A 12330-nucleotide genomic window follows, 5' to 3' on the forward strand; every position below is an offset into this window, starting at 1 on the left:
CCCCGAACACCATGAAAATCCCGAACTGGGCTTGAGTTCAGTTCGGATGAGTTGAGTTGTGTTGGGATGGAATGGTTAGGGTTCAGTTGGAGAAGCCGGGTAACTGGCAGCAAAAGTTGGCCACCATCCTTAACCCTTTGGTGCCGGAGCCACGGCCTGCTATTTAGTTAACCGTTAATGGCATTTGAAACTGTTTTTATTGTGCGTCTGCTGCTGCTGCTGTTGCTGTGTTGCTGCTGCACAAAAATGTTGCATAATTGTAAGCGCTTCCGGTTGAAAAGTTTGTCGAGTGAATTAGAGGGAAAACTTTTCACCAGCCCAAGCACTTTTACATGAAAAGATTTTCCAAGTGGAGAGAGAGGGGACGGGGCTAAATAATAAGCTGTTGGGGCTTGGGGGCGAAAAACTGGGGAAAATGGAGGCGTGACTGGGCCAGAACTATGCCGCAACTGTTGTTGTTATTTGCTCAAATCAATGCACAAAACTTTGACAAACTTTAATTGCTAAGAAAATAAAAAATAAGGAGTATGCAAAATGTTGTTTCCCTCCAGACAATGGAAATGCATTAAAATATTTTCATCAGCCAGAGGGAGAGGGAAATTTTGTTATTTCGGTCAAATATTTTTGGCAAACTTCAGCAATCAAAAGTTGCGCGCCGACAAAAGATTTGATGCTTATCAAATTGAAAAGTTTTGGTCCCTGTTTTTTTCCCACCCTGCCCCTCCCCCCTCATTGCAATTGGAAAATGTATATGAAGCAGAATGTTGAGGCATAAAATTACCCAAGCAAATATGCAAATTGGCTGAGCAAATAAAGAGCAAAAAACAAAAGTTGTCCGCATGAAATGTAAATGAAGTTAATATTATTACTGTTTTAGTTTTATGGCTAATCATAAAAATTATCACGCCCACCAAAACGAGGCATAAAATCGGGGGCCCTAAAACCAAGTCGCAGTTCCAGCTGAGGACACGCGAAATGAGCGCAAACTTGCCATAAAAACGGTCGCCGAAAAAAGGCACACGCAACGTGCCAGGGTTAAGGCTATTTCCCAAATCACTAGCTATTTTAGAACCTCAAAAATATGGCACTCAATCTGTGGAAAATCACTGAAATCAAACATTTTTATTGAGCACTTTTTGAGCCCACTCAAAAAGAAAATGCATCTTGAAAAGTAATGAAGAAATTTTAAAAAGAATAAAGTCCTTAGATAAATTTCAAAATAGGTAAAATCAAGTAAATTAGTATGCTCAAAAAGAAAATTTGATAGAAGAGCCAAAAACTGATTCTCTAAAAATTCAAGAACAAACAAAAATGAAAAGCCCTACGAATCCTTTCAACTGTGACAAATCCCCTAAAATTCCAAAGATTGTATACTTTTGGGAACACACACTCTGTTTTCGCAGCCACCTAAAAATTCAAAAAAGTTTTTGTTTGTCGGCAAGCGTGCGTTTAATATTTATGAGTGATTTATCACGATATAAAAATAATAATAAATGCGCCCAGGCAGCAAGCACGCACCAGCAAGCATAGGGAACAATGAATGAAAATGGAAAAGTCTCGATTGGCAGGAGTGAGAAAGTGGGAAAATGGGAACACCAGCTGCTCCTTGTCGAAGGACACAAAGGCTCCTCCATCCGGTTACCCCATAAAAATTTGTCAAAATGGGAAAATTTTGGGGCTCTTCAAGGGTTTACGATGCTCGAATAGATTTTAAGTGGCGCACGCGGCGTATGCGCAATGTGATGAACTATTAATTACGCCTTGTCTGCGAGTCGAAGTTAATAAATTTTATGCCCCTGTCATTTTTATGTGTTAATCAATAAAAATCCAGCCCAAAAGTTTTTCCCCCAAAAAGAGAACTTTAACTTTGTTTTGGCGACCAAACTTTTGCTTAATTTTAATTAAATTTTATTTTACTGCCAACGAGCAAAAGTTTTTCTTGGCATAGAGCCAAATAGTAAATGCTTTACATGCGTGTACGATTGAGATTAAAATAATTGGATCTCAATGGTGAATTATTAACTAATTTAATTGGTTATATATATTTTGGAAGAACAAACAGCTTGGTGCCTTTTTTTAAATATACATATAGAAAATAATAGTTTTAAATTTAATTATAAGAAATATCATAATAAAATAGTAAAACATTAAAGGAATTCAATGGTAAATTATTAATTATTTGTATTGCTTATGTATTATTTTGAGTAAATAATAGAATTGAAATGTTTTTAAATGAATTTATAAGAAATTCAAAAATTAAATGGTGCAAATCTGAAATACCTTTAAATTTCTTTAAAATTTTACTTAACTGGAAGATTATGCATTGCATTTTTATATCAAACTTTTATTTGTCACTTAAAAGTTTTCTTTATTTTTTTAACCATTTCTGTGAAAAGATAGCCAACATGCATTTCATTCATCATTTGTTTTTCCGATTTTTTCCAGGGGTGAACATGGGTTACATGGAGAACAACTACTCCAATTCGAACAACGGCGGCAGTGTCAACTCGCAGGATTCGCTGTGGCAGGTGAAGATGTCGGCTGCGGCGGTGAGCAACCAACAGGGTTTGGTCCAGGCCCCCCTTAATCAGTATGTGGAGCAGCAGCCCGCCTATGGATACGATCCGTTGACCCACGGAGGTTACGGGGCGGTCGATGACTACGCCCCCTATCCGCACCTGACGGCCACGCCCAGCCAAGTGGGCGATGAGTACCACAATTTGCGCAATAGCCAAAATCCGTCCCGGCAGGACTACTGCAGCGATCCCTACGCATCCGTGCAGAAGCCCAAGAAGCGAGTCGATCAGCATTTAGGTGAGTTTACTTCAACATATATTAATTAAATATATAAAAATGGGTTATTCTTAATGTAAATTTATTGAAACAATTGTCGGTGTTTGTTTTAAAAGCCAAATAAATCAAATTGTCAGCAAATAGGTATATTAGAAAATTCAAGAGATAATGCTAGATTGAATTATAGAGAACTCGGCCTTAAAATTCAAAATAAATGATTTATTCATAGTGTAAATTATATAAAAGACTATATGAAAATATTATTGTGTATGAGAAATAGTTATTATCTTAAAGTTACGCGTACTCAAAATATATATACTTTTGAAAATGTCAGAATCTGAAAAAAAGACAGTCCAACTACTATTACATAATTTTGCTACCTTTCTTGATAGTTTACACATATCAGTAAATAGGTACATGATAAATAATGACAATGATCAATTAAAGCCAATAGGCTTTTTATCTATAAATATCGGATCGAAAGACTTAAGATGGAATTACTTTTGAAAATAAACATGGGATAACGAAAGTTATTAGTAGAAATTTCACTCATTCATCAAAACTAAGCGAACAAGAAGTGAATAAATTCCGATGAAATAATGAGAGCAAAGCAAACAGCAGAAAATTACACATAGATTGCGAAGAGATTTGTTGGAGCAACTTTTCCCCAATTTTGATTGATAAACTTTGCCGAGCCAAGCTAGGAACCTAACCACCCAACCACCCAACGACCCAAAGTTTCTATTTTCTGACACATTAAGCTGCTAGCATTTTAGTCAGTCCTAGTCCGAAAAGAGTAAGGTCCTGGCTTCCACATTCTCTAAGTTGGTTTGTTTGGCCTATGTCAAAAAGTGTGGACCCAAAAAAGTGAGAGCGGCAAACATTTCTGTTGGCATTTTGGGCTTTGGCTCGCTTTCAGTTATGACAAGTTAAGCACTGGCAGTCTAAAATGTTTTGCGCCCCTTTTCCATGCTAATTATGAAAGGTCAAAGGGAGCGGGACATCGGGACATTGGGACATGTTTGCAAATAAATAATATTCGGCAATATGCTGTTCGAACATTTGGACTTGGCTTAAAGTCTTTGCCAAGTTTACTTTAAGTTCAGTCGGGCACAGAACACCAACCGCAGCAAAAGCATCAACATCAACAAGAACCTGAAGTGGGCGGCAGGATGTGGGGGGCATGGTTGGGGTTGGGGTTGGCGATGCCCTTTGGCTCCCACACAGCTTGTTTTTTGGATTGTCTATGGGTGTGCGAGTGTGTATGTGCTCGAATTTTTGCGGAATCCATTTCTGCCGCATGGCCCATGTTGTTATGCGTGTTTTATTACTTGTATGCTCTACAAGAAAGTTACAATCTTTGTTCGTTAACATTACTTAATATAGAAAATAAAAACTGCATCTAAAAAATTAAAACAAAAAAACTGTGGGCATTATTTAAGGTGGTAAATTTATTGGTTTTTCAGTTTAAAAAATATTTTAATAACATTGTTTTTATATACTACAAGAATTTTTTTTTTTTTAACAGCACAGGCTTTTTTTAGTAACACAGGCTAAGAAATTAATATTCGTAAAACACTTGGACTTGGTCTTATTGGGTTTCGGTCAAAAATTAAATCAGAAACATTGGTTTTTCTTGAAAAACAATATAATATTCTTTAAAATATGGAATGTCATAAACTCATTTAAACTCTTAATAAATCCCCAACAAGTTGACATTTATATCTAAATAAGTTTTGTTATTGCTCCCTAAGCAAAATAACACAAGGGTATACAAAAATTGCCCTTTTCAACACGTTTTATTTAATTTTGTTTTTGTTTTTGTTGTTTGTGGTTTGTGTTATTGTGATGCCAATAACACCGCAAGTGTTTTAAAATATTAAATAATAAAAAGCGAACCGAACCGAAACGAAACGAACCAAACCGAATGAAAGCCCAAGATGAACAGTTGTTTTTGAGTTGGATCAGCAGAGCAGTGGTGACTGTAAAGCGCCAGCGGGTCGTATGCGTAATATTCCCCCACTTTTTTGTTGTGCTGGATTGTGAGTGTGTGTGTGTGTTGGCCACAACTATGAGTGGAGTGTTTGTGTGTTATCTTTACGCTTTATGAGCACCAAAGCCCGAAAGAAAAAAAATACATTTTTTGGTAGCAGCTTCTTGTTGTTCTTGGGCGGTTTTTATTGCCCAAAACTCACAGGACGTTATTATTGTTGTTGTTGTTTCTGGTTGCTGTTGAATATTGTTAGTCTTTTTTTCTGCCCTTCTTTCACTCACTCTTTGCACATAAAATGCAATAAAAAAGGAAGGCGAAAAGAAAGCACTGGAGGCTTCTCTCCTCTATGTCCTCTTTATTCATTTTTTTTTTGTTAACTGAGGTTAAACGCAAGGCACCAAAACACGAAAAAATGCAAGTTCACACAGGGAAAACTGGTGCTGTTTTTTTCGGCCAAGAAATGCACAACGCAGAGAAACAATAAAACAAAATATAAAGTAAAAAAATAAATGTAAAGAAAGCAAAACTATTCGTGCATGTCAATAAAATGCAACAGCACTATCGAAGAAAGAGGAAAATATCAGAAGCAAGTTACTAGCTACCAGATAGTGGATATATCCCCCATAAGAGCCATCAAAAGCAAAGCAAACTTAAGGGGGAAATGCCTCTGAAGAGGGTTAATGTAGAAGGTTAAGAGGACAAGAGGCACGAGGAGGGTTAAAGGCAGCCAGCAGATTGACAGTGCTACAATATGCAAATACATCTTCATTACATTGATGTCAGCTTATGCACAGCTTGCAAATGCAGCTGAATGTCGCCCTGTAAGTACAAGTGTCTGTGTGCTTGTGTGCGAGTGTGTGGCTCTGTCTGTGTTTGTATGTTTAAAAGCTTTTACACTTGCCAAACTCACATTTGAGACCCCTCATCGCTCATTCTACGACCCGCTTTCCCTTCCTCGGGCATCTGACTTTTGTGCCATCCAAAATGCAGTCATGTGCACTGAAAAATAATATATTGCTTGATAAATATATTCTGATTTTTGATTTAAAAAGAAAATAATAAATCAACAAACTATTTAGAAATATATATTTATAGCAACCTTTTTACTCAGTATAATTGAATTTTAAAAAAATTAGTTTTACTTTTGAAATTTTTAGAGAATTAAAAAAATTAAGAAAGCTATTACTTAATTAGTTTCTAGTGATTTCTGTAGAACGGCAGACTTACAAACCCCAAGATTGTTACCAAAAATATTTAAATATCTAGTGATTTTAGCAAAGATTACATAAATTAAAAATTAGTGGCAAATAAATAAATTAAAAATTTTCAGAGAGTTATTATATGTTTTACTTGTTAAGTGTAAACATTAACTTGCAGTTTCGTTTAACAAATATATTCAGAATTGGAATTTACAAATAAAATAAAATATAAAAAGTTAATTTTACAAGTATTAGGTTTGTTTGCTTAAAGATATTAAGTTCCAGTGATTTTGCCAAAGATTAAATAAACACACATGTTGGTTGTAAGTAAATAAACAGATATTATATATTTTATTTGTTTAGAGAGTTAAGCAAACTTCAAGTAAAATTCAAATAGCAATATTTTCTTGCTGTGTAAGTGAGTGATCAGAGAATGCATGTGATGTGGAGGGGAAAGGGAAGGGGATGGGCAAAGAGGTGCTGGCCATGGCCGGAAGGAAGTCTGCGGCAGGCGCCAAAAAGCTGCGTAAGCAAATTTTTTGCTCATCTGTTAACATGCAAAGAAGGCTGAGCGGAGAATAAAGATTGGAACATATATGAGCACACATCGGAGGAGGAGAGGTGGAGAGGGGGGGAAATATTCGGGGGACAGACGGACACAACGACTGACTGACTGATTGATTATGCAGACTTTTGTGTCAGTTGGTTGAGCGCCTTTGTTTGGGATATTGTCAAACAGACGCTCGCACACACAGCAACACACACAGTAACCCACAGGAAATGGCTTTAATTCATCATTAGGGCAAAGGAGGAGTGAAAGCCAACCACAAGATGAAGAACAAGACGATGATTATTCCGAGCTTTTAGCAGATTATTCAAATTGCTACTTCATGAATATACATAAACGATTTTGATTAATATCGGAACACTTTTGGGCAAATATGTACTGTGGATAAGTTTGACATATTTTTTTGGCTAATGTAATTAGGGGGAAGTGTATGATAAGGAAAATTAATAATTTGATTTAATAATGTATACAAAAATATTTGTCCCATTTTGAAATCAACCCTTGGAAATGCAAAAGAGTGGAAAGGCAAATGAATTAATAATCGAAATCAAAGACAAATAATTCCTATTTTATTTGTCATAGATTTGTCTTTGCCAACTGTCTGATGATTTTAATCCGCACAAATCTGTTTTCGCCATTTCGAAGAAGTATCCTCTTTTGCCTTCTTATCTCTTTCGCTGAAAAGCCCATAATGCAGTTTACTTTTGGGCTGAGCAATAAATGCCAGGAAAACTTATTCAAAGTGCCATAAGTATCTTGTCCTGGCCTTGGTTTTTCGCTTTTTATCCCGTCTTCTGGATGGCTTCCAAAATAGAAGTAGTAGTAAGTGCAAGGATGTGGGAAAAGGGAATCACATAAATCACATGAGTCAGGATTTAAGCAACAAAAGTGGAAAAAACATGAACAGCAGGAGGCGAAACACAACTCCACAGCACTAAACACACACTAAGTGGATTTGTGAGATGAGAAGAGGGGCCAAAAGAATTCGGGGCAGAGGGGGGGAAGACAGGAGAAAGCCAGGAGAAAGCCACTGGGCAAAAAGGCAACAAATGATAAGCGTTTTAGCCCCTTGTTTCTATGCATGAGAAAGTGTTGCCGGCCAGCCAGTTTGTTTGTGTGTCGGTGGGATGAACTCATCTGCAATTTGTTTACTTTCGACGTTTCTGAAAATTTACTAAAAACGAATGGGTTATTACGAGCTTAGCATAGCAAAAAACTTGGCCAAAAGAGAAAGAGTCTAGAAACAACATACACATGCACACACACACACACACACATTTGCATGCAAAGACAGCTGGGCAAAAAAGGCAACAGTGCGTATGCTTAACGCAGAAACGATTAAGTTGTTGAGCGAGAGAAAGGAAAGGACTGAATGGAAATTGAAAAACAGCAGGAAAAACCACTAGCCAGAAGGTGGGCGTTTTTGGGCTACATGGGCGTGGCACAATAAAGTTATGCGCATAATATCCACAGCTCACGTATTGGCCATAAAAATGTGTGGACGCTAGAGGAGGAAAGGAGAACCCACTACAGGAGCCAAATCTTCGAACAGTTGAAAATCTACGAAAAGGAAATAGTTGGGCAAAAAGGATTCGCTCACTAGCTGGCTTTCCCTTTTTTCCCTTCACGTTTTTGGGTCAAGTTTATGCAGATGCCAAAGTGGAGTGCAAAAAAAAAAAGAAGACAAGAAATCCTAGGCGATGGGGCGATGGCGACAAACGCGCTTAGGAATTTTCACACGACCAAGAAGTCGGGGAAAACGGGGAGGGGGGTGCGGTTGGTTGTCGGGCAAAAGCCAGTCGGACGAGACGGAATATGTTAAAGAGCAGTTGTTAGAAAGGATTTACGTTTTACATTCGCAAGCACAGGGAGAAAAATGCAGCGTTTACGTTTGAAATATAGGCAGTAGATTATGTATTTTTTTTTTAAAGAATTATTTTTAACACAATATCCTAATTCGTTTTGTGATTAGTTCCTTTCCATTTAACTTTGCTAAAAAATTAATCTATTACAGTGGATATAATATAAATGAAATTATTCTTACTGATAAGCATTCCAAACAGTAAAATTTGTTTTTTTTTCCTGTGCAGAAACGGGTGAACAAAAAAGAGCCCAGGAGTGAGACATTCACACATTGGTATTCGGCCAAAAAAGCATTTCGATGCGGCGATTTCGTTCTCGCTCCTCTTTTTTTTTCTTTTTTACTTATTTTGAAATTCAAATTCCAATAAATTTTCCAGCGATTTGGCACACAAAGCAATCCAAAGCAGAACAGAAAAAAAAAATGAAAAGGGGGCTTAAGTGTGGGAATGCGTGGTGGTGGGGGTTGTTAGTGCTGAATCCTTTGCCGGATTTGCATGGCCAAAAGAGCTGCGGATGCGCTTAAATATGCAACAATTTGTAGCAGACAAAGATGTTTGCCAAAGCGTTTCGGCAGCCAAGTCCTTTGATTATAAATTAATGCCCTGTTTACCGGGGGACAGAGAGCCAGAGCCCACCCTCATCGAATGCCTCTAATTCGTTTACAATTTCGATGGGGGCGACAAATGCAGCAATCTGTGCTGCAATTAAATGTCGTTAGTGGGGGCAATCAGCTGGTAAATTAAAACAATTGCTTTTTTGGTGGTCCGAAAAGTTGCTGACAATTTAAAGCTTCGATAAAGTAAACTAGGCATTTAAACTTTATTTATACATATAGGTTTTCGTTCATTTTAAGCTAGACCTAAGCATTAGTGTTTATTGATTTATCCCTAACATGGCTATTTTTATCTACTACTCTCACACATGTCTTGCCCACTCATAAATCAAACAAAAAACAAATCAAACAAAAAACATAAATACCGAAATCAAATCTATAGCGGACATTATACAGGATGTTACGCTCTAACGGAGCGCGCAGGCTGAAGTAAGTTAAAGTCGGCAAGGACATCATATGAAAACCGCAAAAAAAAAAAAGAAAAAAAATTATTTCCATTACTGTGATGATGCGGAATTTTTAAGTTGCCTGGACTTCATTTCGTGTTTGCTATGATTTTGTTGAGCCTATGCCAGCACATAGTGTTTGTTTTGATTAGCATTTTGTTTTTAATTGTTTGAGCATGACTTTGTTGCTTTTCCGCCCGTTTTGGTAAACTAATTTAAACAATTTTCCCTTTCTCCACTCCTCCATTCTCTTCCCCCAGATTCACCATATCACGACGTAAGCGGCCTGCCCAATCCCTACAACATGGAGCACTTGGAACAGGACGAGGTCCTGCCGCCGCAGCAGCACATGTCCCTCAGCTACGACGACAGCTTCGAGGGCGAATATTCGACAACGCCGAATGCCAGAAATCGTCGCGTCATACGCGAGATTATTGTCTAGGAAATTCTAGTTCGAAGATTCGAAGAAATCAAATCAGCACTTCAAATATTCTCTAAACACCACAAACACACGCTAAATTCCATTATCATCCAAACTCCAAACCAATCATTTCTTTTTGTATGCTCATTTTAACTTCCTGCTCGACTGCCAGAAGCAGATCTTTTGAAAAGTGGCCATTTTGAATACTTCTTTTTAATAATATTACTTCGATGTAAGCTTAGTTTTTGAGAGAGATACGACGACGAACGTGTGTTGAGTTTTATTGGCAACAAAAAACATTTATACCATAGCCTAGGCATTAGAGTTCCGGTCTATCATTGCTCTAGTTCAGCACTTTGTTGTCACAACACTGAGAGAAATACAACCCAAAACACACACACACACACACGGATTAAAAAACCATCACTGGACAAGCACTAAATGTTACGATTTACCAGGTAACATAGAGCTAAGTAGTAGTTAATATTAATATGGTCATCTAGGTCCCAGTTGCAACAAACGAACTTTAAACTGTAAGGCGGAATTTCGGAATTTCGGAGGGCAGGCGATTGATCGAAAACAAAATCTCACTTTTCACCTAGGCTTAGGCTAATTAACTCGTAAGTGATTCTTGTTGGTTCTGTGCAATATTCGCGAGCACAGATCCACGAAAAAAACGTAATATAAATACATTAACAGTACGACCTGCCACAAAACCAGAAAAAAAATACAAGAAAAAAATAATAAAAAAAGCGAAACAAAAGGAAACAAAACTTACCTTAAATTAATTTTAAATTTTTAACTAAATCTGAGAAAAACGAAAAACGTTGCTTTAAGTAAGTTATATGATACAAAAAAAAAAAAAAAAAACATACGAAAGTACAGAGAACTTTAAAAAAATTATTGAAAATAATTGAAAAAGAGTAAGGTAAAAACGAAAAACAACAAAAATAATCCAAATCCTCCAATCATAAAACTTTAATTTAATTTACAATATCTAGCAATTAACAAAACCCAACTGTTCTGTTTTCCATTTGTTCAAGCTTTGTGTTGAAATTCAAAATTTTAATTGTAATTATCGTTAAGCCAACTAGAAAACGATTAATTAAGTTATGTTAACCACGCAGACCTATTGAGTTATATATAAATGTTTTGTTTGTGCATTGCGTTGCGTTGCGTTGTGTTTTTAATCCACCTTAACATGTGTTTTTGCAACTTTTTGACAATGGCACACACACACGAAATGAGCAGCGAGAGGAAAACATTTTTTGTAGCTAAGACTTAAATGTAAATACATATGTAATTTGTATATATTTACTTGACTTGCAAAGTAAATAAGCAGCAGCGGCAACTTAAATTAAATTGTAGTTAATTTTAAACAATTTCGAAATGAATTTAACTAGTAAGCAAATGTTTAAGAGCAAATGCCACAAAATAAAGCGAATAAAACGAATTAAGAAACTTCAAACAAACAAGAAAGAAGGAAAAATCTCGTTTATTGAACAAAACAAAACAAAGGTATAAACAATGCGAGCAAAAACGAGAATCTTTATTATATAAATTATACACTCTAAACCAGATAAGCGGATATACATTATATATATATACATATACACGTACATTTACATCTACTTATTATTTGTAAATAAGTAAAGCATAATTTTTCATTTAAAAGCCCCAAACGAACCGGAATCCATAAAAAATATATTTCAAAACACAACAAAAAAGCGAGAACAAAAATCAAACCAGATTTTTTTGTTTAGCAAAAATATTTATAAATATATATATATTTTGCGATTTGACTGACAGCAGTGAATGGAGGTGGCACACATAAACACAAGCGATAAAAACATAAACGAAAAAGTAGAGACAGAATTGGCAGCCCTCGGGCTGTTCAAACAATAAAACACTTTGTTAACTATTTTGTATGCATTTCTGATTTCATTCAATTCAACAAATTGCCACCCCACAAAACGGAAAAGAAAACATTACCTAAAATATTTATGCATACACACAAACACTCTCATGCAGTCACACACATAAAAACAAAACATATAATATTTTTTTATTCAGTTTTAAAACGAAAGGTAAAAATAAAGCAAAACATCAAAAAACGAAGAATTTAAATTAAATGCTTTGCGTTTTGATTGGATGGTCTTCCGAATCTTTTCAGATCCAGATATTAGTTTTAATTGGCAATAGCATCGAAATGGCTTAGGTAATTTGGAAGGATATATAACTTTACGCAAGTGTAATCCATTCTGTGGGCGGGGAAAATTTGGTAGCACCCCCAAAAATGGGAGCTGCAGACATCAGCATTAATAACAAAGAAGCGGCACCAGCTGCAGCTGCAGGCGTTGCATAATGTGCCATGTTTAAGTTGATTGGCACCAAATTTATAGCATGCAATTTGACTTAAGTGGCTGTGCAGCAC

At 36.3% G+C, this 12330-nt stretch overlaps 1 protein-coding gene across 2 annotated transcripts in view; it reads left to right on the top strand.

Moving 5' to 3' along the window:
- LOC108134712 (hemicentin-1) overlaps positions 1-11349 on the top strand; it is an 89595-nt gene extending 78246 nt beyond the window's left edge. The window contains exons 8-10 of one of the 2 annotated variants that reach the window (XM_017255110.2): positions 2446-2814; positions 9412-9458; positions 9736-9851. In XM_017255110.2, the coding sequence (XP_017110599.1) occupies positions 2446-2814; positions 9412-9440 (398 nt within the window). In that variant the 3' untranslated portion in view covers positions 9441-9458; positions 9736-9851. Of the gene's footprint in view, positions 1-2445; positions 2815-9411; positions 9459-9735 lie in introns of both variants that reach the window. The other variant, XM_017255107.2, reaches the window with a different exon arrangement.
- Positions 11350-12330: the final 981 nt, after the last annotated feature.

This window comes from Drosophila elegans, unplaced genomic scaffold (genome assembly GCF_018152505.1).
Source record: "Drosophila elegans isolate 14027-0461.03 unplaced genomic scaffold, ASM1815250v1 contig_814, whole genome shotgun sequence".
NCBI lineage: Eukaryota > Metazoa > Arthropoda > Insecta > Diptera > Drosophilidae > Drosophila > Drosophila elegans.